The sequence below is a fragment of the Canis aureus genome, chromosome X, assembly GCF_053574225.1.
Source record: "Canis aureus isolate CA01 chromosome X, VMU_Caureus_v.1.0, whole genome shotgun sequence".
Classification (NCBI taxonomy): Eukaryota; Metazoa; Chordata; class Mammalia; order Carnivora; family Canidae; genus Canis; species Canis aureus.
In genome coordinates, this window is record NC_135649.1 from 122556211 (window position 1) to 122584050 (window position 27840).

The 27840-nt window shown below is 47.5% G+C and overlaps 1 protein-coding gene across 2 annotated transcripts in view; it reads left to right on the top strand.

Annotated features, from left to right (window-relative positions):
- Nucleotides 1–27165, top strand: part of PRKX (protein kinase cAMP-dependent X-linked catalytic subunit) — a 74264-nt gene extending 47099 nt beyond the window's left edge. For both annotated transcript variants that reach the window (XM_077889132.1, XM_077889133.1), the window contains 6 exons: nt 6328–6447; nt 12303–12398; nt 16058–16115; nt 18139–18216; nt 19833–19980; nt 22464–27165. In XM_077889132.1, coding sequence (XP_077745258.1) covers nt 6328–6447; nt 12303–12398; nt 16058–16115; nt 18139–18216; nt 19833–19958 — 478 coding nt within the window. In that variant the 3' untranslated portion in view covers nt 19959–19980; nt 22464–27165. The remainder of the gene's footprint in view (nt 1–6327; nt 6448–12302; nt 12399–16057; nt 16116–18138; nt 18217–19832; nt 19981–22463) is intronic.
- The last annotated feature ends 675 nt before the right edge of the window (nt 27166–27840 follow it).

Genomic DNA, 27840 nt, shown 5'->3' on the forward strand with positions numbered 1-27840 from the left:
AAAAGTCCCCCGGATCCCTGTTCACGTCTCCTCTCTACCCTGCTGTCAGCCACTTCTTTAAGGAACTCTGGACCCTTTTGGTGGGAAATAGTAATTTAAAAACTTCCCCCACCCCAGGGATACCCTTTGCTGTGGGGGTTTCATTGCTTCTAAGAGAATTCTGCGGGGGGGACAGAATTAAAAATACACATTTTTATTTTCAACAGAAGAGCAAACAATGACTCCAGACCTTACTAGTTGTATTTAAGACCATGAGTTCTTACGTATCTTTTGTGAATTATTCTTGTACCTCTTTGCTTACCCTAAAGCTCTCACCTACCTATTGCACTGATTCGCAGCAGCAAGTGCTTGCTGTGCTGCACGCAGCTGATCTGGGTACGTGACCCTGGAGTTGAAATGATCTGGCCTGAGGTGTGGGTTGCAATGTGTTAACCTGTTAGAAAACCCGCCAGAGGTGAAGCTCAGCTTAAACTGTGAAACTGGTGAGGGCCTCTGTTTCAGGGAAATGAAAACTGAAACTATAAAAGCTTGAGTGTTAGATGAAAGCCCGGCTTTGAAATCCATCCCTCTCTCTAGTTCTTTTCTCTACACCAGGACTCAGCAAACAGAGGCCCTTGAGATCTGGCCCACCGCTTGTGGTTTTATAAATAAAGTTTTATTAGAACATGTTCGCATAGTTTGTTTACGTCTTGTCTACAGCAGCTCTCATGCTACAGGAGCAGAGTCCTGTGTCTGCAGCAGAGACCAGATGTCCAGAGACAATATGTAAATGAATGAATTGCGGCGGTGTGCCAATAAAACTTTATTTATAAAATAAGTGAGGGGATAAATAAATAAATAAATAAGTGAGGGTCTTAGGAGTACGTAGACCAAGAGTGTGGTGCTTGGCAATGCATACCTTTAAAAAAAAATTCAATTCAATTAAATGAACATACAGTGTATTTTTAGTTTCAGGGGTAGAATTTAGTGATTCAGCAGTTGCGTATAACCGGCAGCGCTCATCACATCATGTGCCCTCCTTCTTGCCCATCACCCAGGCACCCCATCCCTCCACTCCCCTCCCCTCCAGCGACCCTCAGTTTGTTCCCTAGAGCTAAGAGACCCTCATGGTTTGCCTCCCTCTCTGGTTTCATCCTAGTTTATTTTCCCTTCCCCTACGTTCATCTGTTTTCTTTCTCAAATTCCACATCTGAGTGGAATCATATGGTATTTGTCTTTCTTCACTGATTTATTTCACTTAGCAGAACACCTTCTGTTGCATCCATGTCATTGCAAATGGCGAGATTTCATTCTTTTCGATGGCTGAGTAATATTGCATTGCATATATAGACCACATCTTCTTTATCCATTTGTCTATCAGTGGGCATCTGGGCTCTTTCCATACTTTGGCTGTTGTGGACAGCAGTGCATACCTCTTTTTTAAAAAATTTTATTTATTCATGAGAGAGAGAGAGAGAGAAAGAGGCAGAGACACAGGCAGAGGGAGAAGCAGGCTCCCTGCAGGGAGCCCGATGTGGGGTGTGGGACTAGATCCCAGGTCTCCAGGATCATGCCCTGGACTGAAGGTGGCGCTAAACCGCTGAGCCCCCCGGGCTGCCCCAGTGCATACCTCTTAATACCAATTTACTTTCTACACAATGAAATTATATTATCTTTTCAATATATTCTCCACCTGGCCATTTCCACAGAAAGTTTACTGACCCCTGAACTAAGACCATGTGCTGTGTGAGCTGGTTAAAACTGACCAGAAGGTATAGTCATACCGTGGATGGTTGTTCAGCTGCAAAAAATAAGAAAACCACAGCATCACTGAACCTTGAGAGCAATTACCATGACTGAAAGGAGCCAGACCCAGTTGAATTCACATATACCAGGTACCTGATGTACTCAAATTGTGGAGTCAGAAGTAGAATAGAAGTAGCCAGGGCCATTTCGCCATGCTGTCCTCAACGCAGCCTGTCTGCTTGTGCTTTGCAACAGTGTTCGTCGACCCCACACCTTCATTTTCACCCTCAGCCTCTATTAATGGAAGTCCCTTAGAGGAGGGATTAGGAGTGAAGAGAGGAGCCATCAGTGAAGTGAGAATTGTTCCCACTCTGTAGTATTGTAAGAATGGGTGGATCTGCTCATTGGGAAGTACATCCTTAGAAGAGTTCCTGGCACATAGTAAGCATTGAGTAGACATAAGGTGCTTCCGACTTTATCCTCTCCATCATCACTATCAACCATCAGCACCACCATCACCAACCTAACGAGCATAATCACCATCATCACCATCCTCACCATCCTCACCATTACCGTCACCACCGCCATCACCATCATGATCACCGTCATCACCATCACCACCATCACCACCATCAGCACTGTCATCGCCAGCATCACCATTACCAGCATCACCATCATCACCACCATCACCACTGCTATGGGCTGAATTACGTCCCTCCAAAATTCCTGTGTTGAAGCTTCAACCCTCCCAAGGTGACCGTATTTGGAGATAGTGCTTTTGAGAGGTAATTGAGGTTCAATGAGGTCAGGAGCCTGGGGTTCTAATCTGAGAGGATTGACAACCTTATAGGCAGTTGATTTGTCACAGGTCTGGGGGCTGGAAGTCCAAGGTCTACGTGCCGGGCAGCTTGGGTCCTGGATGAGGATTCCTGCTGACCTTTGGATGGCCTCGCAGTGTGGAGAGAGGTCTCTGTCCCCTGTCTCCTTACAGGGACACCAGTTACTGGGTTAGCATCTTGACCCAATATGACGTCATCTTAATTACATCTGTGAGACCCTGTTTCTGAATGAGATCACATTCTTAGGCTCTGGGGTTTAGGACTTTTGGAGGAACACGGTTCACCACTGGACAGACGTCCCAGGAGGCAACGGGAGGTTCAGAACACACGAGCATGTGGACATCGGTCCCTTGCAGAGTCCCGTCCCTCTGTGGTTCATGCGGTCTCCTACCCCGTCACGGTGGTGCTGGTAGCAGTGAGCAGACTGGTGTCACCTGGCCTGCTCTCGTGAGCTGAGTGAGCAGGAGGAGATAAGACCGGCAGCATGGATAATTCACAGGCTGCGCCGCAGGCTCTGCGTAACGCCCGGGGCTGGTCGTCTCATCTTCCCGTGTCTCCCGCAGCCCGAAGCCCTGTAGCCACCCACACCTCGCTGCACGTCCACGCAGCACTGGGGGCCGTTTGCAGGAAGGAAGACGCATCGGGCTACCCGACGCAGCTTAGGAACTGGAACGTCGTAACAGCCTTCCGCCTGTGCCCCTGACCCGAGGACGGGGCTTGAAAGACTCACCTTTCCAAACGCAAGTGGAGACCTGATGTACCTGATGCCTACGGTGACCCGCGGCCACCTCCACCTGCTTCTAATAGGAGCTGGGAACTCGATTTCCAGCCAGCTTCAGGCAACCCTGGGCGCGCCACCGGCCGGGGACTCCCGCATGAAGGGCCCCCCTCAGTTGGCAAGATGGGCGCAGGTGGCCTGCAGGTGTGCCCAGGGTGTCAGGTGCCAAGTGGAGAACCGCACGTGACACTCCCTGGCGGGAGAGCCCCAACCGCACGCAGCTGTCTCTCTCTGGTCACAATTTCCCAGGCCCTTTCCAAACCCAGCCTCTGCCCAGCCCCTGCTGAGATCCCGCTTGCCTTCCCGCCACCTTATCAGACGCTTCTTGCATCTCTCTTCCTTGGAGGACACCCCTCTGCGCCGGGTCTCCTCGGTCTCTGCACTTTTTATAAAGATTGTTGCAAAAGGTACTTGGTATAAAATTGACCGTCTTCACCGTTTTCAGGCACACGGTTCACTAGACGCACCATCCACCTGCAGAACTCCGCATCCTCCCCAAGCGACGCTCTGTCCCTGTTCAGTGGCCTCCCCAGCCCCTGGCGCTGCCACCTGCCCTCTGTCTCTGCCTTTCGCTGCTCTGGGGGCTCCATACATGTGACATCATACAGTGTTTGTCTTCCTGGGTCTGGCTTCAGTCACTCAGCATCGTGTCCTCGAGGTTCACCCATATGGTAGCAGGTGTTATGGGGTTTTTGCCTTTTTCAGGCTGAATCATGGTCCATTGTGTGAAGGGACTGCATTTCCTTTATCCATTCACCCGCTGATGGGCACTTGGGTGCCACCTGCCTCTTGGCCATTGTGAGTCACGCTGGTCTGACCGTGGGTGTGCCAGTAGCTCCTCACCCCCCTGTCTTGGTTTCCTTGCCTCATCCGCTTGCAGTGCCCGAGGGATCCCTGCCCTCCACATCCTCGCCGACGCTCCTGGGTTTTTAACGGCCGTCCCGACGGGTATGGGGTGGTCTCCACGTTTGACCGTTTCTTTCCTGGTAACCAGGGAGCAAAGCCACAAGGAGGGTCCCAACTTGGCGCTCACGGAAGCCCCGTAGCAGCCTCTCTGTGAGCCGCCGCTGCCCACCTTAGAGACCCGGTGTCCTGTGTCCTTAGAGTGTCAGCGGGCCAGGGCCTGGACAGTCACTAAAGAGGCCGGCATGGGGGTCTGTCTGGCCGTCCTCTTGGCCTCCAGGGTTGTATTTCCACATTCCCCGCTGTCGGTTCGCTCACGTTCCATACAGAACGTGTGCGGCCGAGCCCACAGGTGCTCCAAGGGGAGGGGGAGGCATGTGCGTGGTGGCGTGCGCAGTCCGTGCCCTTCCCAGGGTCCCGCAGCAGCACCCCGACCAAGGAGCTTCGGGCAACGGTACTCTCCCGCGATTCTCGAAGCCAGAGCTCCGGAATGAGGTGCTTGCAGGGCTCTGGTCCCACAAAGGCTCCCAAGAGAAGGGTCTGCCCTGAGCCTCCAGCCTGGCTTCAGGTCACCTCATGCGGTTCCCAGAGTGTAGACACCATCCCTGTGCCCCCACGGGTCTTCCCTCCGTGCGTGTCCGTGTCCTTATGTGTTTTTTTTTTTACCGCACCCATAGTGAGGTATGATCGACAAATAAGAATCGTATTTATGAGGTACAGTATGGATTTTAGAAGGAATCGTATAGAAGGTATATAGTGTGATTTACTACAGGTCATGGTGGGATGACCACTCCCAAGTGAAGGGACACATCCCATCGTCTCACCTGGCTCCCATTCTTTTCGGACGGTGAGGACACAAAAGGTCTGTCCCCTCGGTAGACTTCAAACGTGAAATAGTCTTATTCCATCTCAGGACTTAGTCATCTCTACCTGGAAGTGTGTACTTTTTTTTTTTTTTTTTAAGATTTTACTTAATTATTCATGAGAGACACAGAGAGGTAGAGACACAGGCAGAGGGAGAAGCAGGCTCCATGCAGGGGAGCCCGATGTGGGACTCGGTCCCAGGATGTCAGGGTCATGACCTGAGCCAAAGGCAGACGCTCAACCGGTGAACCACTCAGGTGCCCCAACTCTGTACCTTTTTTTTTTTTTTTTAATATTTTATACAGATGAGTTTTCATAGCAAACCCCTCCATGCTGAGGCATGTACACCAGGAGAAAATGAAGACGCTCGGTCTTGCGTTTTTCCATAGAGCATAAAATTTGGAGATCTCAGCAGAAACGTGACACATCTGTGAATTTTGATTAAACGTGGTGCCTCTTTTTCGGTATAAGGAGAATTCCCTTACGAGGACAAGAGGAAAGGCAGGGCATTTTCACCTGTTGGGGAAAAGATGTGAGAGCGAGCACAGGGAAGGGGTGACCAGAGTAAAACCCGGCACAGCCGACCACGAGAAGCTCCACCATCCAAGCTGGGTCCGGTTTGGGGGGCGCTCAGCATCCCCTACTTGCAGCCTGCTGTCTTCTAGGCTACAAGCTACCTTTTGGGCAAGTCTCCGCTCCTCTGCAGAGACAACCCTCCAAAAGCCCCCTGCCCCCTTGAAACACCAACTATGTCCCTTCACATACGGATTCTAGGAGCCACCGGTGAGATTAAAATGACCAGGAACCCGCAGTATCGCAGCAAACGCCCACGCTTTGCAGGAGCAGGTGGGCAGGACAGCTGGCAGTAGCTTTTTCGCCTTTGCTCCGGAGGACGGGCCTGCCTTGCGCGTGGAGGGGTCCTGTGGGTGGACGCTTGCGTGACTTTCCATGTCGTTTCATAGGAAAGCGGGTCATGCGGCGTTTTTGCGTTGGAGCAACAGTGGTGAGCAGCAGCAACAGCGGGCGGCCGTGAGGGCAAGGACGTGCCTTCGGTTGTTGGGGCTAACGGGTGTTTGTAAGGGCACATGCCCTCCACGTGTGTCCACGGGAGCGGGTGGGCGCCGTGTGGTCACCGATGTCGTCATCATGTTCAGCGCTCCCGGGCCGTGCGCTCGCCAAGCACCGCTAACGTGTGTGCACGCCCTTCTCTGTCCCCAGGACGTGGACCCTCTGTGGAACGCCCGAGTACCTGGCCCCCGAAGTCATCCAGAGCAAAGGCCACGGGAGGGCCGTCGACTGGTGGGCGCTTGGCATCCTGATATTTGAGATGCACTCGGGGTGAGTAGGGCCCCCGTGGAGGATCAGCGTGGGCCTCCGTCCCGTGCTCCTAGAACCGCGTGTTCCCGTGGCACCGGGATCAAACACTCCAGGTGTAGGCACCGCACACGCGGGAAGTTCCTCTCCCAAGCCTCCCCCGCGTAGAGGACGTGGACGTGGGGACTCCTCCTGGCCCTGTGGCAGGAACGCCCTTCTCGGACGGGGCAGCCCACAGGCACCTGCGTGCGAGGGACGCCCGCTGCCTCCTCCTGTCCTCCTGTCCTCCTCCTGTGTGACCTCCTTCAGCTCACTTCTTTCCCGCTGCCGAGCTTGGTAGACGCTCCGAGTTTATCCCCAGTTGCACCCGAAGCCACATTCTCTTCCACACCTGATTCCCTGCAGGGCAAGAGCAGAGGGTTTGCCCAGAAATCTTGCCTTTCAGTTGGAAATAATGATGGAAACAGACCTATTTCTGCACTGAGAGTGTGGCCAGAATGGAGTGTTGTGAAAATGTGTATTTATTTTTCTATTTATTTATTAACTCTCTACCCGTGCATCTATCATGTTAGCTCTCATCTATGTGTCTGTCGTCTCTTATCACCTCTCTGTATCTATCATATCTGTCCATCCATCTGCCTTTCTCCTTGTCCATCCATTTGTCCATCCATCGATCCTTCTATCCATCCATCCATCACCTACCTACCTACCTATCTGCCCATCCATCCCTCCCTCCCTCCACGCATCCATTGTGTCTATTTATTCTCTCTACTTGTCCATCCATCCATCCATCCTTTCTGTCCATCCATCCATCCATCTATCCACTTATCTACCCATCCACCATCTATCCATCCTTCTATCCATCCATCTACCCACTCACTCACCCATCTATATCATGTATCTATTCTGTCTACATGTCTGTCTATATATTTATCCATCCACCTGTCCATCCATCCATCCATCTATCCCTATATCTACTTAATCACCATCTATCTATCCATCCATCAACCCACTCTCCCATCTATCATATCTATTCTGTCTGTATATTTGTTGATCTGTCTGTATATTTGTTGATCCATCTGCCCATCCATCCATCCAGGCATCCATCATGTGTCTTTCTTGTCTCTACTTGTCTATCCATCCATCCATCCATCCATCCATCCATCCATCCTTTCTATCTACCCATCCATCCACCTATCCCTATATCTATGTACTTATCTACCCATCCACCATCTATCCATCCATCCGTCTATCCATCCATCTACCCAGTCACCCATGTGTCATATATCCTGTCTACATGTCTGTCTATATATTTATCCATCCACCCATCCATCCATCCATCCATCCATCCATCCATCCATCTATCCCTATATCTACTTATCCACCATCTATCTATCCACCCACCCACTCTCCCATCTATCATATCTATTCTGTGCACCTGTCTGTATATTTATTGATCCATCTGTCCATCATCCATCCATCCATCCATGCATCCATCCATCTATCCCTATGTCTACTTATCCACCCATCCACCCACTCCCCCATCTATCTATCATGTATCTATTCTGTCTGCCTAAGTATTTATCCAGATATCCATCCATCTGTCCCTTCATCCATCATCTATCTGTTCTCTTGTATTTTCCATTACTCTTAACCCAGAGTGTCTGGCAAATCACACGGAACCAGATTTTTCAGTAGACACCCCAGCCCGTGAAATCCCAAGGAGAGCGGAAGGTTAAAATGAATCAGGCATTGTCCATCTATGGAGAAGATACCACAGTTGTGAATATTTATGTGCCCGCATTCAGGCGAGTCCCCTCGCATGCCCAGCAGCACATTTCCCTTCCTTAATGTTATTGACCACTAGAGGTCAGCATTGATTAACGGTAATCAACCCTGGCGGCCAGGGCTTCGTAGCTGAGGTTCCCTGGCTTTGTTTTCTCGGGGTTTTTTTTTTTTTTTTTTTTTTTTTTTTTTAATTCATGAGAGACACAGAGAGAGACAGGCAGAGACCCAGGCAGAGGGAGAAGCAGGCTCCATGCAGGGAGCCCAACGTGGGACTCGATCCCAGGTCCCCAGGATCACGCCCTGGGCTGAAGGCGGCGCTAAACCGCTGAGCCACCCGGGCTGCCCTGTTTTCTCGGTATTACTGGGGTACGTTCTAGTAAATATATTCTACATATAGAATAATGTGAGATATTATTACTAAATACAAGTTTGAAAAATAATATTGATAGAATATAACAAAATATTGGAATTAAAATAGAATAAAATCTAATTAAATTAGAGTATAATATTAGGATGGAGTAAATACGTTAGGATTACTTTGTAAAAGCAATTATTAAAATGATTAGAATATTTTTAGGATATAATCCATTCAAATATTAGAATAGGCTGTATTAGAACATTAGGAAATAGGATATTTCTAATATTCTACTAGAATTTTAGCACATTTCTTCTAGCAATAGCATTTAAGATAAATAGTATCTAATATATCATGAGGCTCTGTTTCTAGAATAATTGATGATGAATTGTTAAAACTCACTCGCAACCAAAACACCATGACCTGACCTTTGCATTTCTTACGAGGCAGAGCCCCGTGTGTTCACTGGAACGTATTTCCATTTTTGACGTTTCCAGTAGGAGGGGGTCCAGGCTTCCTGGAGGGATTTCTTGAGAGACTCGAGAGCGTGCACGTCCCACAAGCCTAGTCGATCCTTCCTGGGAGTTCCTTGACTCCCTCTCCATTCCTGGCACACTCCGCGGCCCCCTGGACCACTTCTGAATTTCCTTGATGTCCCCTCCAGCTGCTTCCCCTCCTGCCCTTGGGACGTTTCCCTGGCAGCAGCTGGAGGTGTCCTGCACACACACCAACCAGACCGCGGTTGCTGGAGGTGTATAAAAAATAAATGCATCCACATTCAGACCTGTAGTCAGAAGGAAAGCTCTCACGAAGCTCCTGAAAGAGACTTGTGGAGCCCCAGGATTCCCGTGAGAGGGAGCATCACGGCCGTCACGCTTGCAACAGGTGCCCCTGGGACTCTTTCTTACTCTCTGCTCTGCCCCCAACCCTTGCACGGCCTGGCTCTTTGTCCTGGCCACTGTTTCTGAAGGACACATTGCACGTTTTGTGCGCACGTACCAGGGAAGGGGTTCTCTGAGGAAGAAGTCAAGTACCCAGAACTGGTGCCACCTCTCCGTTCTGTTTTCTGTCCAAGAACTCTTTCTTCTTTTCCTCAAACCCGCGTCCAAAGTGCCCGCCTTCTAGGGCCAGTCCTTCCTGTGGTTGTCCAGGACATTGCCCAGGAGCATGATGTTACCGCGACCGCGGCGCCTCTTTCTGGACCATTCCGTTCTACTGGAAGGTGTAGGTGGGTAGAGCGGATATGTGAAAGCCATCACGGGGAGATGATGGGAAAAGCAGCAAAACTGGCATGAAGCTGGAAGAGGAAACTCTTGACCTTCCTTCATGCTAGTGAGAAGATGGCCCTTCAGAGCGCCGCTGGCACCATAGACAACTTTAGGTTCCTTACGTAACACGCACTCAGAGCTTAATTAAGAACTGGAAGTATCGTGTTGGACCCCAGACAGATTGGAGGATTTCTCAGGGTGCTTTCCACAGGCCTGCGGCAGGGCTCGTTCTCAGATCCCCGTTCCCTCCGTTCCTTCCTTCGGGCAAGGTTTGGTACTGCTCATTTATTACATTTTTTTCCGCTCGTTAAACTACCGCTCACATACCTTCCCCATGATACAGTCCTGTAACGCCTGCTTCCTGAGAACACTTTGTTTAATAATTGTCCATAAATGTTGGTAGGGATGGATGACACACTCCCTCCTGGTGTTTAACGTGCCGTTTGTGAACGTGCCCATTTCCCCAGTGAGATCACACAGCCGGGCGTCCTCAGGCGGAGCCGCTACCCGAGAAAGGAGTCCCGACTCCCCCAGCCATTGTTGGAAAGGGCGTCTGGTCCACCAGGGACGGTTGACTCGGGAGCTATGAACGTGAAGGTGTAGCTGGTCAGCGAGGACCGGATGAGTCTCTGTGTCCATAGAGACCTTCCCTCTCCAGCCTGGCCTGGGCAGGTTCTCAGGACGCGGTAGCTCGTAGCTCTACAAGCACCAGTGGCCAAAGTAAGTTGTAGTTACGGAACCCGAATATGCAGTGGCTCAGAGATCCGGCTGCGGCCTTCTCAGCACCGAGCCTGTGCTCACACCCAAGTGTGTCCCTGAGGAGCTGAAATGTCACGCGAGAAGAAGGTTGTGGCGCGCCTTTATCACACATGGCGTACTTCACATTTACTTCTTTGTACGGTGTGTGTAGACTGCATATACCAGTAGCTGGCAGGACAAATGGCTAAAAACACGGTGGCTCACAATAGGAATCCATCCTGTCCCAGCTCTGGAGACCAGACATCTGAGCTCCTCTTCCAGCGTCTAGGGCCCCAGGCGTCCCCAGGGCTGGTGGCCGCATCCCTCCGTCTCCGCCTCCGTCCTCATGTGGCTCCTCCTCTGCGTCTGCATCTCCTCTTTGGTCTCTTACAAGCACCCCTATCGTTGGCTGTAGGGCCGTCCTATTCCAGGATGAGCTCATCCCAGGATCTTTCACTTAGTTACGTCTGCAAAGACTCTTTCTCCAAAGAGGCTGATGTTCATAGACTGTCAGGGTGAGAACATAGATATATCTTTTTGAAGACCACCATTGCACTCCCCATATTCTCGTTATTTGTTTATTTATTTATTTATTTGGAAATTGATTTGAAATCAACCGGAATTTTTTTTTTTTTTTTTTTTTGCCTATTGAAAGTTGCCATCTTCCATCAAGATGTCATATGAAAACTCTATGTTTTGGGGTTTTTTTAAAGATTTTATATGATTAGAGCACAAGAAGAGAGAGAGAATATCGAGCAGACTGTGCTGAGCGTGGAGCCCGACTTGGGGCGAGATCTCACGACCCTGAGATCGTGACCTGAGCTAATACCGAGAGTCGGACACTTAACCGACTAAGCCACCCAGGTGCCCCACGAAAACTCCATTTTATAACCTATTTCCAGGGCTTATTTCAGTTCTACTTCCAAAGCATTCCTTTTGAGTTGCGATTCTTTGCCCTCATCACTCCAAGCAAATATCAAAAGTACAACGTGTGCCTCAGGGCACATAGGTAGGTCCCTGGCATATATTTATTGATTTACTTCTATATTTTCTTCTTCTTCTTCTTCTTTTTTCTTTTCTTTTCTTTTTCTTTTTTTTTTTTTTTTTGCTCTTTGCAGTTTTGAGTATATTTCTTATTCAGTGTATTTCAGATTTTTTTTCTTGTGTTTCAAGATAGTAGAGAAGGTACGTCTGTTGGTTTCTGTGCCAGGACTGCGATCTTTATTTATGATAACTCTGCCGTAGATGACGATACGTAATGAATGAGCACAGCCGCGTTGCCAATAAAGCTTTATTTACGAAACCAGGGTGCCGGCTGCAGTTTGCTGGATCTTTGTGGCCTAAAAGGTAGAATTTAGGAAGCAGCCTTGCCCTCACCCAGCTCCCTAATGCGACCTATGTGAATGGAGATTCAGAGGCTGGCGGCTATAGAGGTGTAGTCTACTTGAACCAAAAAATAAAAGAAAAATAGGGCACAGTGTTACCCGTCCTCTTCCGTTTGATCTGCTCACATTTCCTAAGCACCTGCTAGGTACTCCATTCTGCCGTACGGATGAAGAATATAAAGAATGTAAAAAAAAAAAAAAGAATATAAAGAACTTTATTCGTGGTCTGAAGGGGGTGAGGTTTTGAATGCCTTGCCCGCTTGGAGCGGAAATAGTACTCGCTGCGAGGCAGAGATTTTTCCATGCTTACTCTCCACTAAAAATAGATATTTATTTTTCTTACAGGTTTCCTCCGTTTTTTGATGACAACCCATTTGGCATTTACCAAAAAATTCTTGCAGGCAAAATAGATTTCCCCAGACATTTGGATTTCAGTGTGAAGTAAGTAAACCATTTCCCTCCTCACCCGGGGCGGAGGGGGGGGGGGTGTTTATTTTTAAAATCACAGACCAGACATCACAGGGCAGGCGTCCGCCGAGCGGGACGGTAGATCACCTTCTGACCGCGCTGTGCCTCTCGTCTTTTGGGCCATCATCTTTCCACAGAAAGGGAAGAGGTTGTCGTTATTCTACGGTAATGAGACTTAACGTTTTCGTGACTCTTGGCCAGATTTTATGCCTTTTGAGAGAAATGACATTTACAATTAGCCAATCGAGGCATCTGTTAATCATATTTAGTAAGAGAGCCGTTTGGCTATTTGATGAAAAGGGTCCATCCCCCTCCACATCCCCTCCTCCCCGCCCCCTCTCGCTAGTTTTGCATTTGGCAGGAGGGTTGATGGCTTTAGCAGGTCTATCTTTTTCCTCCGTCTTAAATTATTTTCATTCTTAAATTCTTAAATTCCTTTTTCATGCTGACATGGGGACTGATGAACACCTGCTATGAGAACTTCTCGATGGTTTCAATGTTAGCGTAGGGTATGCAGTTCATTACATTTGTGGTAACAGTGGGGAGAAAACCTAAAGTTTTCAAAATTTAAGAATGCTTTTGGCGGTCTAGTTATCTTCGTCCATCTGGTCACCTGGTAGACATTTTTTTTTTTTTTTTTTGCTCCATGGTTTCTCGTTCTTTCAGTGCATTTCCCAGGTGACGTGCTGGGTGTATCAAGCCCTGCTGATCCCAAGTGGGGTCATTTTGTTCACTCAACAATGAAACTTTTCTCTCTTTTTGCTATTTTTTATTTTTATTTACTTATTTTAAAAAAATAGCTTATTCAAGAGAGACACAGAGAGAGAGGCAGAGACACAGGCAGAGGGAGAAGCAGGATCCCTGTGGGCAGCCTGATGCGGGGCTCGATCCCAAGACCTCAGGATCACGATCTGAGCCAAACGCAGATGCTCAACCACTGAGCCACCCAGGTGCCCCCTTTGCTATGTTTTAAAGCCACCTGTAGGAGGCGAGTCCAGAGAAAACTTATTTCATGACACTGGGTCAGCTGCTGGGACCACTGGCTGCATCTGGTTGCTTTTCCTTGTGGCAGAGGCCGTTTTGCTCCACCCAGAGGCTCACCGTCCAAGGAGAAGGCAGTGTCTCTCGGGGTTGCTTGGGCCAAAATTGTGTTGTTTGACACACTAGGCAAGTTTTAGAAGACGAGCAAGGGAAGGAGATTCCATTTAAAAAGAAGCATCCGAAAAAATAAAAGTAAAAATAAAAATAAAAATAAAAAGAAGCGTCTGGAAAAAAAAAAAAAAAAGCATCCGGAAGGGAGGGCACTTGTCCGGTGAATGGCAAGACGGCGAGGTGCAAAGGGACATGAAGCAGTCCAAAGCTTATTTTCTCTAGAAAGAAGTGAAAAATATTATAGAGCATTTCTCCCCCTGGGGTCCAAATCCAATTAGAGTTGAGTGACATGATGTCATGTGGACTTTTTAAACATTTCCTCGTGTATATGCCAACAATTTCCCAGTGGTTTGCTTGGATTAAAATCTACCTATTTCCATTGGCGGATCTGCCAGCTGGCGGTTACCATTGAGCCCTGAAATTCTGGATTAATCTTGGGGCAGGTAGGGGGGCGTAGACCTGTACTCCCTTGGTATGGACGCACCCTGGTGGGATCCAGGCCACAGTACACACGTGTGGCTTAGATGTTGCTGTTGCTGCGCTTGCTCCGGGTAACGTGAGCTGGGATCCTTGGGTGCATTGCTGACTACAGATGGCGGTTGAGAAAACTTGACTGCTTCACACAATCGGGAGGTCTCCGTGAGTTGGCTGAGAAGCAGGACCCTGATGAGTCTCGCATATCCAGACCGTTGCCGTTGGGCGCCACGACCGTAGAACTGTGACTCCGTTTCTCACCGGCCCCTGTTGTTGGCTCACACGAGCTTGGCGTCTGACTGTGTCACCTTCCTGCCCAGGCACATGTCTCTTTCCATTGACTCTGAGATTATTTATAACACAAAATTATTCAACACTAAACAGTTGAAAGGACAGAAAAGCTTTAGGGCTTGTTGCCATCGCGGTAGAACAAATACCTAACCAGTGTTTCTCCGTGTCTCGGAGCGGCCGGAGACAAGCCAGGCAGGGCGGTGAACACGATGTAGAATTTCAGGCTCCGCGAACCGGGGGATCGCCAGCGGACACGGAGCCCATCCCAGGATTCCAGGCACGCCCAGAGTTCACACACTTCCAGAGTTCCTACGTGGCTTTGCCACATGGGACGGCCCCTTTCGTCCCATTACCTTTGTTTTCAGAACCATAACGTCTTGTAAGACTGTGATTTTATATTTTAAGTAAAACTTCATTTATTTACAACCCCAGTATGGACAGCTTTAAGTGTATGCCCTGACATGGCCAGCAGGAGTGCAAATAGTAGGGAAAGAGAAGGAGGAAAAAAATGCATTAATTTGGGATTGTTTGAGGAGAGTGCTGCTTGGTGATTCACAGTCTAGACATGAGGCACCCAAGGGTCTTGGGACCCTGGACCTTCGCATCTATCGCCACGGGCCTTGGGATCTCAGCCTTCCTGCCTTCACTGCCCATGCCTGTGCCTTGGGGTGAGTCTGGGCGTGTGCACCTGACCCCGGGGCACATGGTATATCTGAATTATGAGAAGTCGTGTCATGGGTCTTTTTGAGGCTGGGCCATGGGTCTTTCAATTGGTCTGAGGGATTTCAGTTTCTATTTGAAGTGTCTAGATATTATGATACATAATGTATCCAGTAGATTATGTGCAAATGCACAAACACACACACACACACACACACACTTTTTATTTCCTTACCTTTTATTCTTACAAGTAGCCTGTCTTCTGAAAGTCTTGACGCTCATCTTAAACGTCAAATCCTAATAGGCCTGGCCTGATCCTAATTGGCCTGTATTCCGACACGGCCTGCTATTTAGGAGGAAGAATTGAGTGGAACCGCAGAGTTCAGGGGACTCACAGAAGTTTGTATGCTGTGGGAGAGCAAGCAGCGAACAGCCAGGATCCCATAAATAAGTAGACCTTTATAGGGCAAAGCATGGCCATTTACTTTGTTAAAAGCAGATGTCTGGGATCCCTGGGTGGCGCAGCGGTTTGGCGCCTGCCTTTGGCCCAGGGCGTGATCCTGGAGACCCGGGATCGAATCCCACATCGGGCTCCCAGTGCATGGAGCCTGCTTCTCCCTCTGCCTATGTCTCTGCCTCTCTCTCTCTCTCTCTCTGTGACTATCATAAATAAATAATTAAAAAAAAAAAAAAGCAGATGTCTTCCCTTTGGGGACAGCCTCATAGGTATATTTTAAGTGAAATGTCGCCATGCTCGGGGCGGGCACATCATTTTCCCGCGTGTTCTATTGAAAGGCTCATTTTCTGCCCAAAGATTTAATACACCTTTCCCCCTTCGCTCTGTCCCTCTGTGTAGCCAGCCCAGCTTTGTGTAAATTATTTAGACACCAGTATTGGTGAAGAAACCATTGCTGGAAAATGCTGAGGCAAAGTGAAAAATCGATCCTCTCTCCAAATGCATAACGTGCTGGGCGGATTTTATTGCTGTTGACATGCTGTGTTTGCTTGGGTCCTTATCAAGACGCGTCTTCTTCTTGTCTCCTTCCTCCAAACAGAGACCTCATTAGGAAATTGCTTGTTGTTGACAGAACCAGGCGCCTCGGAAACATGAAGGTCAGTGTTTGTTTCCATGTGTATCGCCCGCTAGACACACTCATTACCTGGCACCATACATTCCTATTTATAGAAACAAAGTCACGGTGATCGTGTTTAATTATGGGCCAAATTTCCAATCTGGGGGTCTGGGTAGGCGAAATCCAACTGGGTCTATCCAACTGGTCATCCCCTCTTCTCTCCAAATGATTACACAACTCACCGATGATCTGAAAGACGTCAGTATTTTGCTTATTTATTTCGATTTTTCAAATCACATTATTGACCTACAAATAAACCACATACCGTACAACCCTCCCCATTGAAAGGGTGCAGTCCAACGGCTTTAATACGTTTGCAGAGTTGTGCAAGCATCCCCACAGTCGATGTTAAACAACATTTCCTTCATGTCAAAAAGAAATCCCATAGCCTTAGGTATTGTTACCCGATCCTTCCGTCCTTTCTGCCCTGAGCAACCGCTAATCTACTTTCTGTCTCTGTGGAATTCCTCTTCTGGGCTTTCACGTAAATGAATTACACCATAAGGCAACTTTTTTATTTATATATTTATTTTTTTTAAGGAAACGTTTTATGTGTGGCTCCTCATACTGAGCATCACGTTTTCAGGGTCCGTCCACGTGGTAGCAGGTGTCAGAGCTTCGTTCCTTTTCATGGCAGTGTCCTACTCCATGGGTGGTGCCCGTCGTGCTTACCCATCCATCTGTTGATGGACACTTGGGTTGTTGTGAATAGTGCCGTAAACATGGGTGTGCACGTTTGTGTGTGAATGAATCATTTGAGAATGTGTACGTCATGTATGATTTTCACAGACTTCTCATGTGGACGGGAATATATTTAAGGATGGTTGCATAAACGGTGTGATAGCTCATATGCGTGTTTTGTAGCTGCTATAACAAAGGACCAGAGTCTGAGATCCAAGTTGGGCAGGACCCCTGAGGTCCAGGGCAGGGGCTCCAGGGCGGGTCCCGCCTGCCTCTTCCAGCGTCTGGGGCCCCAGGCGTCCCTGGGCTGGTGGCCACATCCTTCCCATCTCTGCCTCCATCCTCATGTGACTCCTCCATGTCTGCGGCTCCTCTTCTGCATCTTACAAGGACCCCTGTCGTTGGATGTAGGGCCGCCCTCGTCCAGGACAAGCTCATCGCAGACCCTTCACTTACATTTGCAAACACCCTATTTCCAAATAAGTTCTTCACAGGTTCCAGGAGATATTTCGCAAACTTAATGTTACATTCAGATCCATTGGCTTCTTCCTGTGTCACAGAATTCATGTGTTTCTATCTTAAAAACTCCCAACATTTAATCGATTAAAAAAGTCACTGCAAGGGCCATAAAAACGGGGAAGAAGGGTAGAGTCGGAGGCTGAACACTTGGGAAGGGTTTTCAGAGACCATGATGCCCCCTGCAAGTTGGCGGTTGGCGTCACACTTGAGAATGAAGCAGACAGACCCTAACACATCGTCACTGTGACGCGAATACACTGATAAAGTAACTGGAAGGTACTGCTGGGTAGCTGTTACGATCTCTAAAGTTGCACATCGTGGATTTGAGTCCTACTCATGTGACTGACTAGCTTCGCAGCCCTGAGCCAATTATATCATTTAGTGAACCTCGGTTTCCGTGTCTATATGATGAGGACTCTAAATATCAAAGAAAACGGTCCACATGAAGATAGTTGGCAGATGCAGAAATGACCATGTGTCTGTCCCGTTTTATCTCAAGAGCCTGAGCCGTAGTCTTACCCTTATGTGCAGTTCACGGTAGTAATGACCAGATTTGTTTCTACTATGAATGAAAGCAAACTGAACACAAACAGCTTCATTTCCTTCACTTATACATCTCCCCCTAGCTCACGGCCTAGGGATAATTAATTAATCAAAACATAGCCCTTTTTTCTTTTTTCTTTTTCTTCTTCTTCTTTTTTTTTTTTTTGGTGCTATACTAAGCAAGGTAGAGATTACCTGGAATATTTTCTTTGCTGTCCCGTGAAAATTCTGTCTCCTGATGATGCCTGTTTCTTTTGAAGAATGGAGCAGATGACGTGAAGCGACACCGGTGGTTCCGAACTGTGGATTGGGAGGCGGTCCCACAAAGGAAACTGAAGGTACAACATACGTTCGCGGGCGACGGGTGACTCAGCATCCTTTACCTGTCTTCAGCGAGGGGCAGAGCCTGACTCTGTGACTCATTTATTTATGGCTGGTACATAATTAATTTGGGGAATACAACTGATCATCTCAAATCGTCAATAAGCCAAGATCCCTTTTTAGAGGAAATCTTAGTGCTACAGAAACATCTAGAGGTAACCAGTTAAGATTTTTCCATCAGATTTTTCTTTTTTAGTCTTGGCTCTGTCCCTCACTGGAACTATGACCGGGAAAAGTCCCATCCCACCAACTTCTAATGGGGAATGATAGATGGCATAACGCAGATTAGGTGTTCACCCAGCAGTTACGGATATCGTGCAGTGATGGTGGTGGATTAGATGGAGAATGCTTTCTAGATCACCGTTCTTTGAACGGACTATGTAAATATAAATATATTTTAAAAGATGTGTTTATTTATTTATTTTAGAGGAAGGGTGTGTGCGCATGAGTGGGGTGAGAGGCAGAGAGAGGGAGAATCCCGAGCCGACTCCTCAGTGAATGTGGAGCCAATCAAGGGACGTGCTTTGAACCTCGAACTCATGACCCTGAGATAGTGACCTGAGCCCAAATCAGGAGTCAGCCGCTTGACCAAGTCACCCAGGCGACCTGGAACTGAAATTTATTTTTGACAGGAGTCGTCAATAGTGACATTCTCAACCTTGCACTTTTTAGAGTCAGTGGGAAGACTTGAGAAATGCTAATGCCTTTCTGGGCCCCTAGCCCAGAATCTTGGGTTCAGCCTGGACCACTAATGTCTCAATAAGCTGCTTTTAACTTTTAAATATTTTTTTTGTATTAAATGATTTATTTTTTTAATTGAATAAATAATACATTTTCATTGTTTAAAAACCAAATCTATATCAGGAGGTCTGCATTACCAAGAATTACTCCCTTGTTCTATTTCTTCCCAAAGCCTCTTGCTAATTTTTATAAATAAAGATTTATTAGCACGTGGCCACCTCCATTCATTTACATGTCGTCTGAGGCTGCTTCCCCCCCCACCGAGGCAGAGCTGAGTAGTCCCCACAGAAATTCGACAGCCTGCAAAATCAAAAATATTTCCTGACTGGCCCTCTATGGGAAACTTTGGCCAACCTCTTTGTCAATGCCGGTGACCTCGTATTACTGATGCAGGATTGAGGCTTGGTGTCAGTGATACTAAAACTGGCACCCATTGTTCTTGACATGTTTCTGGGATTTTCCAAACCCTGGCCGCTGGACTAGCTACATCAGAATCACTCAGACCTGGGAAGGCCTGGGAATCTGCATTCACAGGTCATCTGGGTGGGTCTCAAGTCTAAAAAAAAAAGCAAGTGTTGGCCACCATCCTTCGTTCCTTCATTCCTCATCCTGCACCGTTGACGGATACTTTATTTGCAGTGTCTCTGATTCGAAGCTTTCTGCGTTCATAAACCAAGGGAATTCAGCTTTGGTTTTTTTGTGCCTCCCCCCATCATTTCCACTTTTATGTAAAGGCATAGACATGAAGGGATGCACGTCCCACCCAGGTGTGCAACGTTGGAAGCGACATTGCTTCCTAACTGTGCCTTTGTGTCTTGCCCTGGTCCTGCAGCCCCCCATCGTGCCCAAGCTGTGCGGCGAGGGTGATACCTCCAACTTTGAAGCATACCCCGAGAATGACTGGAACACGGCCCCTCCAGTGTCTCCAAAAGACTTGGAAGTCTTCAAGAATTTCTGAGGGCAGGACCCACATCTGGAAGGTATATCTTTTGTTTCAATAATTACACATCGGGATCCCTGGGTGGCGCAGCAGTTTGGCGCCTGCCTTTGGCCCAGGGCGTGATCCTGGAGACCCGGGATCGAATCCCACATCGGGCTCCCGGTGCATGGAGCCTGCTTCTCCCTCTGCCTGTGTCTCTGCCTCTCTCTCTCTCTCTCTGTATCTGTCATAAATAAATAAAATATTAAAAAAAATAATTACGCATCAGGGAGGTTGAGTGTCCCCATGTCAAGGGGATGTTGCGTTGGCCGAGTGGTGCATTCCTCATCCACTGGGACAGGAGCAGTGGGGCAGAGCAAGATGGAGGCCTTCTTGGCGGCAGCCTCAATGCTCCGGAGTGTGTGACTCACGGTGGGCAGTGCGGCCAAGACAGCATTGCCTCCGGCCTCATGCTGCCCAGGAACACGTTGTATGGAATTTTCTAAGCTCGATTTGACATTGAAAACAATGGATTTTTGAGTCTCTCATTTCTTTGAACCTTTGAAAGTCTATGACTCTATGTGTCTGGCATCTACGTATGGCTTTGAAGGATTTTTCAATGTGGGTAGTAAAGATCTTTCAGTTACTCCCATTCCATGAGGAGCTTGGTTACATATACCACCTAAATCAGGTTTTCCTTCTCGTGAGCATATTGCCGATGATATGTCTACCCGTGACTTTTCTTGCTTTTTCCTGTGTTTATCTCCCCAACAGCACTTATGAGGAGTGGGAGGAATAATTGGTCAATACCGTGTGCAGACGATAGCACTATAGAACCCTGGCGGGGAGGCAGGCATGGTGCCACCAGAACCCCGCTCTGGGCTGGTATTGCCACGCCAATACTGAGAGGAAACCTGCCTAAAAGTTAAAACATAGTAGAAAAAAATTAATAAGAGAAAGAGATGGCTGTGTGGATGAGAAAGGAACACATCTGCTCGATGGGTTTTAGTCTTTTCGACACATAATCATCGTTCTCCTGAGGTGCTCTTAAAATGAAGACTCTTTTTAGCTTTTCCAATTTCTGCAAAGCTAGTGAAGTCCAGTTCATGAGTTTTAAAGACAAAAGATGTTTCTAAGTTTGGTTTTGTTTTTTTGTGTGTGTGTGTTCTGTTCGCTTGCTTCAATTTTGAGTGATTTGCCCATAATATTTTATGAATTACTTTTATTCAGGCATCTTCCAATGATTGGAAGACGTGGATTGCTTTCTGGTGGAAGACTCATCATTGATAGCCAGAGGCTGGGGCCTTTTTGTAAACGACACACTGTTTAGTTGACTTAGGGAAACACAGAGCTGCTGTCCGATGGGTTTTGTCATGTATTCAGTGGATAGTTTTCTATTCACGGTTGAGAATCATGCCCCCAGCTGGTCCAGCTACCTTTCATAAAGCTCATTTCTGCACATAGGAATAACTTCTCCAGGTGGGGCATGTCCTTGGGAACGGATGCACAAACGGCATTTTCTTTTTTGCACCTGGAATCATTGTGGACGTACTTGGGCCAGTAGTGGGGACACTGCGATGACCTCCTTGGCGAACCTTGGGAAATCAAGAAATCATTTCCCTGATCTGTTTATTCCACAACATTGGATCCCAGTCTCATCCTCGAGCAGCTGGACATGTTAACATTTTCATGTGTTCTCAGCGTTTTGTACACGGTGGTGGGGTCGAGGGACGACACACAGAGCCCTGAGTTTTCAGCACCAAGTGCCCAGGCGCAACCGCCAGTGCAGGAAGGTATTCCTTCATGAAGCAAAAAATGTCTCCCAGTGATGAGACACAAGTGCAGCTTCATCACTGCCCTCCAGAGCCGAGGAGGGAAAGACACTTGTCTTTGGAAAGTGAATTCTCACATCTCTTCAGCCCTTGGAGCACGCTGTTAGCACACCTGGCATGGAAAGACCTCACACTTTGGCTTTTATTTGGCTTCATAATGGAATGTTTTCTGTCGAGCTGGAAGGGTCTGCAGCAAAGCACATCGAGCAGAACCTGGTTTTGCTTGTGCAATCCATCTAATGTCTTCTCTTAGCATAGATGAGCATGGGATAGTCGTATGCATGATGCCATCATATCACATTTGAGACCCACCGTTAAAATACTGCTTAATTTTTTTATTAGAGATTTATTTACTTATTTAGAGAGAGAAGGGCAGAGGGAGAAGGAGAAAGACTCTCAAGGACACCCCTCACTGACCGTGGAGCCCGATGTAGGTAGGGCTCAATCTAACGATCCCGAGATCTGAAATCAAGAGTCGGATGCTAAACCCGGTGCACCACCCAGGCGCCCCACAGCTTAATTATTTTAATAAGCATCTCCCTTCCCTTGGAATTCCTGCTTGTGGGTCTTTGCAAGAATTTCAATGGAAAGTTTCTTCTTGTGTGTGTGTTTTATTGAGTCGTTTTTGAGTTATGAGTATGATTATGACAAAACGTACCCTGTCATTCTGAAAACTAACAAAGTCCTTTCTCTTATTTCATGTGGCACACAGGATGGCTTGAAGCCTGCCGGGGACAAAGAGCTGCACACGAGTCCTGAAGAAGGGTCATGTCCGTGGGATAAAGACATTTCCGAATTCTGTACGTCAGGATGTATATAAAGAGACTGGAGATCCGTACAAAGTCATGGACCTGGCATTATTTAAGCAACTGGAAATTAAGCATCTTTAAGCAACTGGAAATCTACTGCACAGTAGGACATTTTGGAAAATTGTTTCGTTGTAGATTTTATCTTATCTCTTAGTGTGATGAACCTACTGTGATATCTTGGTTTTCCTCATAGACTTAACTTTATAAGTTTAAATGGAGCGCGTTCAGTTATAACCACAGGTGGCGTGTGCGTGCGTGTGCGTGTGTGTGTGCGGGTGTAAAAAGACCATATGACTGGTGCACAGGAATTGTGCCGTGATGTAAATCTTCATACTCAGCAGAGCCTGTGATTATTTTCCAAATTGCCCTTTCCAGATCTGTGTTTCTTGGCGACAATAGCTGCAACAGATAGGACGTGTTGTATTTTTTATCATCTTCTGTGCGTTTTGTAGTTTGTGGAGAAAACATCGTGGGGTGGTCCACATCCCATGTCTTTAGTACTTCATGTCTAGTGACTTTAGGTCTTGAAGCCAATAGGGGAAGAGGAGGACCTATCAATTCGAATTTGAGTCTTAGAATAACCAATAGCCATTAACGTTCTTCAAGGAATTGAACGCGGTTCAGAAATTTCCTGCATTATATCCAGAAATTTCATATTCCGTTGTGAGGGTAGGGGACGGGTGGCTTCCTCTTAAAATCCAGTTGAGTTCTAGCTTAAACAAAATGCAGAAGCTAACAAAGGACTTTCCATGTTGCCTCAGTGGCATGGATGACCTTCATGCCAAGGTTTTCTTCTAACTTTCACTGTGGGAAAAAGTAAGACACCAATGAGCTATAGGATGTAAGCTCTCAGCGTCGTTAAAATTAGCCTCTCTTGTTCCTGTCCCCATAAATGTTCAGTTTGAGAGCGTTTGACTAGTTTGCACACTCTGGTCTTATCATAGGTAGGGCGGCCCTGTAGAGACTTCTCAGGGCTGGGATTCTATGTTTTCCTCTCTGGACCTGATCGTGAAGACACCACGACGAGCACCCTGCACTGTGTTTTCCCCTTGGGATTGACTTAATGAAAGGTAGTTGTGGACTGGGCTCCAGGGAGCGTGTTGCTAGATGTGCGTCTTCCCAGAAAACGGTGCATGGACTAGAGGTCCGTGCTTTCCATGATCCATTGGCTTCTGTCTTGTGCTTCTCTTCCTCATTCTGAACTTTGCTGTGTGAATCTCAAGAGGTTGCCCATCCTCTGCTCACCGTGACTCAGCTGGACAAACAGAGCTGCTCACACCTGTGACGTGCCTGGTAGTAGGTGTCAACGATGACTTTCTAGTAGGCACCAGGCCCTTCAACAACTGCAGAGGGACACCCACACAGACCTCCAAGACCCCTTGCATACCCTTTCTTCTCCCATGCTGGGTCCAGAAAAGTCAGCATGTGCATGCCCTGGGAGATATGTTGGTGCACGTGGATGCAGGAAGACGAAAGACTGTGGACCCTCTCAAGGTGTCTCCAGCTCCCACGTTCTTGAGTCACCTCGTGGATTCTTCACCATCATACACGTTGTTTTCCAATGCTGGGCCTGGGAAGGCCTTTTCTTTCTGTGTGAGCTTTCCTACCTCTCTTCTGCAAGCACATCTACGGAAGCAGAGAGCCGCCGTGGGGGAGAGTCACACGTGGGTTTAAGCAGCAAAATGTCGATGGCCATCCAGTCGTTTAGCAGCTTTGAGCAGATACTGCTCTCAAGTTGGAAGGCCGGGGCTCTGTGTGCCGGAAGATGAGGTGATGAACACACGCAGTCATCCAAGCTTTACAAGACCCTGAAATCGAAGCCACTCGGTATCTCCTCCTTTCTCATGCGTGAGCTGCTCTTCAAATCCAAATCCAATAAGATCAGAGTGACGACAAGATTTAGTAAAATAAACTCTTTATAATGTATAATTCAAAGAAAAATTATTTTCACAAGGCGTGCTGTCTGGATGTTCCAACAGAACAGTGTTTTTTAGCCTGTACTGAGCAATGCCCATGCTGTTTGCATTAAGTCGGGTGCCAGAACCGGCTATACGTTCACCATGAAGTTTCTTAACTGATCATTGGCTCTTTCAAGGCTAAGTCAGCAAAGTGACCTATGCACTGAGATACAAACCCATGAGGGAAAGCAAAGATCTCGTGTCCTCTGACTTGTAAAAGTAAATTATTATTATCTTGGAGCCCCGTGCTTCAAAAAATTAAAATAAATGAAACACCTTTTTGAACACGGTAAAACGTTGTACATAGATACACATTGACCCATACGCATATTTTCAGGTTTAATTCTCACCGTCCCGGATTTAATATAGGATATGAAAATAGCCTCAAGGAAGCATGAAATACATTGCCTTAATTTTGGACAGATACGCACACACACAGACTCACAAAACGCCAACATTGGAATGCACAGATCACACAGTTCTTTAAAAACATTGTCATCAGCCATCCGCCATGCAAAACAAATTAAAAATTAAAGGGGATTCCAAGAATACCAGATGGTGTTAAACTCAGTCTTTGCCATTTCAATATTCAAAGTGGCACATGCCGTGTGTTAACTGCCCGTGGCCGGACTGTTAAATTACACAGAGTGACGTAATGCAAAGACTGATTCAATCAAAATGAGTCCCAAACACATGGGACCCTCACCATATATAATTGAGAAATACTTTATTCGGGTGGGGACACTTCAATTTTCAGGTATCTGGTCAAACATCCGTGCGCAGAAGTCACGAGAAGAAACGTCATGGAAACATTCGCAAAATTCGCATCGGGGAAAAGCTACAGACTCCTTTTGTTCTATGCAATTTTATGAGTTGGCAATATTTTTCTCAAATACACGTACCATTAAAAAGAAATTCCTCAGGAAACGCATGTCTTGCGAAGAAGCGTGTTGGGGCGGGTGTTGTTTTTCCAAGGGGATTGTCACTAACCCGGTTGGACACACGGTCTGCAGAGCCAAGAAGGAAATTAAATCACCACCGGCCGTACAGCATATCCTCCATTTGCGTTGGGCGACTTCCAGCTCTTGCAGAACACACGTGAGGGTCCTGCCGGGGCAGAAACGTATCTGCTGGGCCAATGCGCGCATCGCGATTTCTGCTGTTGACCTGTCGATGCGTCGCAAGAAAGCCCGGCAATGAGATCGATGGATGTGCCCGGCTCACATCCTCTTCTCACCACCCCCTCACCCATCTGTCCGTGAGCACCTGGTACAGCGTTCTGTTTCATTCTGTGCTCTACACTCAAGGCCTCATTCCCTGGTCACCAACGACAGGATCGCTGGTACCGCTGGGCCGTCGCGGGAACGTGGGATGTGTGGGATGCGTTTGCCATTTCTGTGTATGACCTACGCTGCCTCTAGATCTTGGACCAATTTAACTGTGAAACTATGGCTCCACGCCATAAACTGAAGGCCCCAGAGCCCCCACTCGCTAAGCACTGAGGGTTGCCCGCCCCGGGGAGTGCTTCAGTCTGTGTCCAATCCCACGACAACATCGACATTCTTGTTCTGACATTTCTTGGTTACTGTAGTGCAGGAAAAATACTTGGTTGGATTTTTTGTTGTTGTTCCCCCAACCAATTGATTTGACATCCTCAAATGATGTGCATTCTCAGAAGCCCCTGACGGCTCCCGCGGTGCAGATTTAGAACGTGATGATGCCTGAGTTCTTTTTCCCGGAGGTCCATCCACCGAGAGTATGGGTTTTATCGGCGTTGGGCGGGTCCTGGGTATTGTGCCGCGTGTCCCCGTTTCTTACGGAGATGAGAAGGCCTTGTCTTTGCTTCACTGTCAGTGGACGATGTCCACTTACCAAAACCGAGAAGACAAGCACATGAACGGTTGTGTCAATAATGTATTTGGGTAGTTTGATGTGTGTGTGCGTGTGTGCACGTGTGTCTTGATGGGGGTGGAGTGCAGGAGGGGTGATATCACCAAGCGTCACGTTTCCCTGTCAAGTTTGCTTTGCAGACCCCATGGGCTTGCATCCAAGGGAAGGTCCTACACAGTCAAAGGCAAACGTGCTGTAATGGTTTCCTGTCAATTGTCCTGTTGTAACGCATTCTGTGACGCTTTCGTTGGCTCTTCCCTGGTGGACACGACTGTTAACTTAAAGGAAAAGTCATTATGCGTGTGTGTGTGTGTGTGTGTGTGTTAGCAGATGGGATTTCAAGCCTTCTGACACTCAGGGCGTCTCGTCCTCTGAGATGGTTTTTCAGCTCTGCAGAGCGGTCGTAGCTTCCTTCTTCCTTGCGCTGTGCTACGGGCAGCCTGGCCGGGTCACCCGTGCACGTGTCGGGGGCCCCCGGGTGGCCGTGGGATGCCGCAGATGCGAGATGGAGTGCCTTTGCAGGTGCGGTGCGCCCCGGCGAGCCAGCACTGGGAGCCCTGTGGGGTCATCCCAGCTTCTCATGTGGAAAAAAAAAAAAAAAAAAAAAAAAAGTCTTGCTAATTCTTTCAATTCTTGCACAATGAAAATCACTGTGATTTGTATATATATATACCCTAGGAAAATTTTACTGCTGCCTAATTTATGTAATAATACTATTCATTCCAGGTTTGTTTAATAAAAACTTTGTATCTTTTAAGACACTTGACTCTGGTCTGCTTCTTTGGTTATAAGGCAAGCTTTTCTGGGTTCATCTAGTTCAAGAGTCAGCAGTGTCTCTTTTTAAATTTAACTTCTAGTTTACTATTGGTATAATTGACATGATATATTAGTTTTGGACGTACAATAATGATTGGATATCTCTGTATATTGCAAAACGATCACCACCATAAACGTAGTCAGAATCTATCACCACATAGAGTCGTAAACATATTTTTTCTTCTGATGAGAATTTGTTTTTTTTTATTTTTAGGATGTTTTTTATTTATTCATGAAAGACATAAGCAGAGGGAGAAGCAGGCTCCCTGCGGGGAACCTGACGTGAGACTCGGTCCCGGGACCTGAGCCAAGGCAGATGTTCAACCACAGAGCCGCCCAGGTGCCCTGTGCTGAGAACTTTCAAATTCTTTCTTCTAAGCAAGTTTCAAGTATATGATACACAATGTGTTATTATTGTGTCATTTTTTTCAATGTTGCAGGACACACCAGGTCTCAGCACAAAAGCTTCCCTAGACAATCTGTAAATGAACGTGCTGTGTTCCAATAAAGTTTTATTAAAACAAAAACAGGGATCTCTGGGTGGCTCAGCGGTTTGGCCCCTGCCTTTGGTCCAGGGCTTGATCCTGGAATCCCGGGATCGAGTCCCATGTCGAGC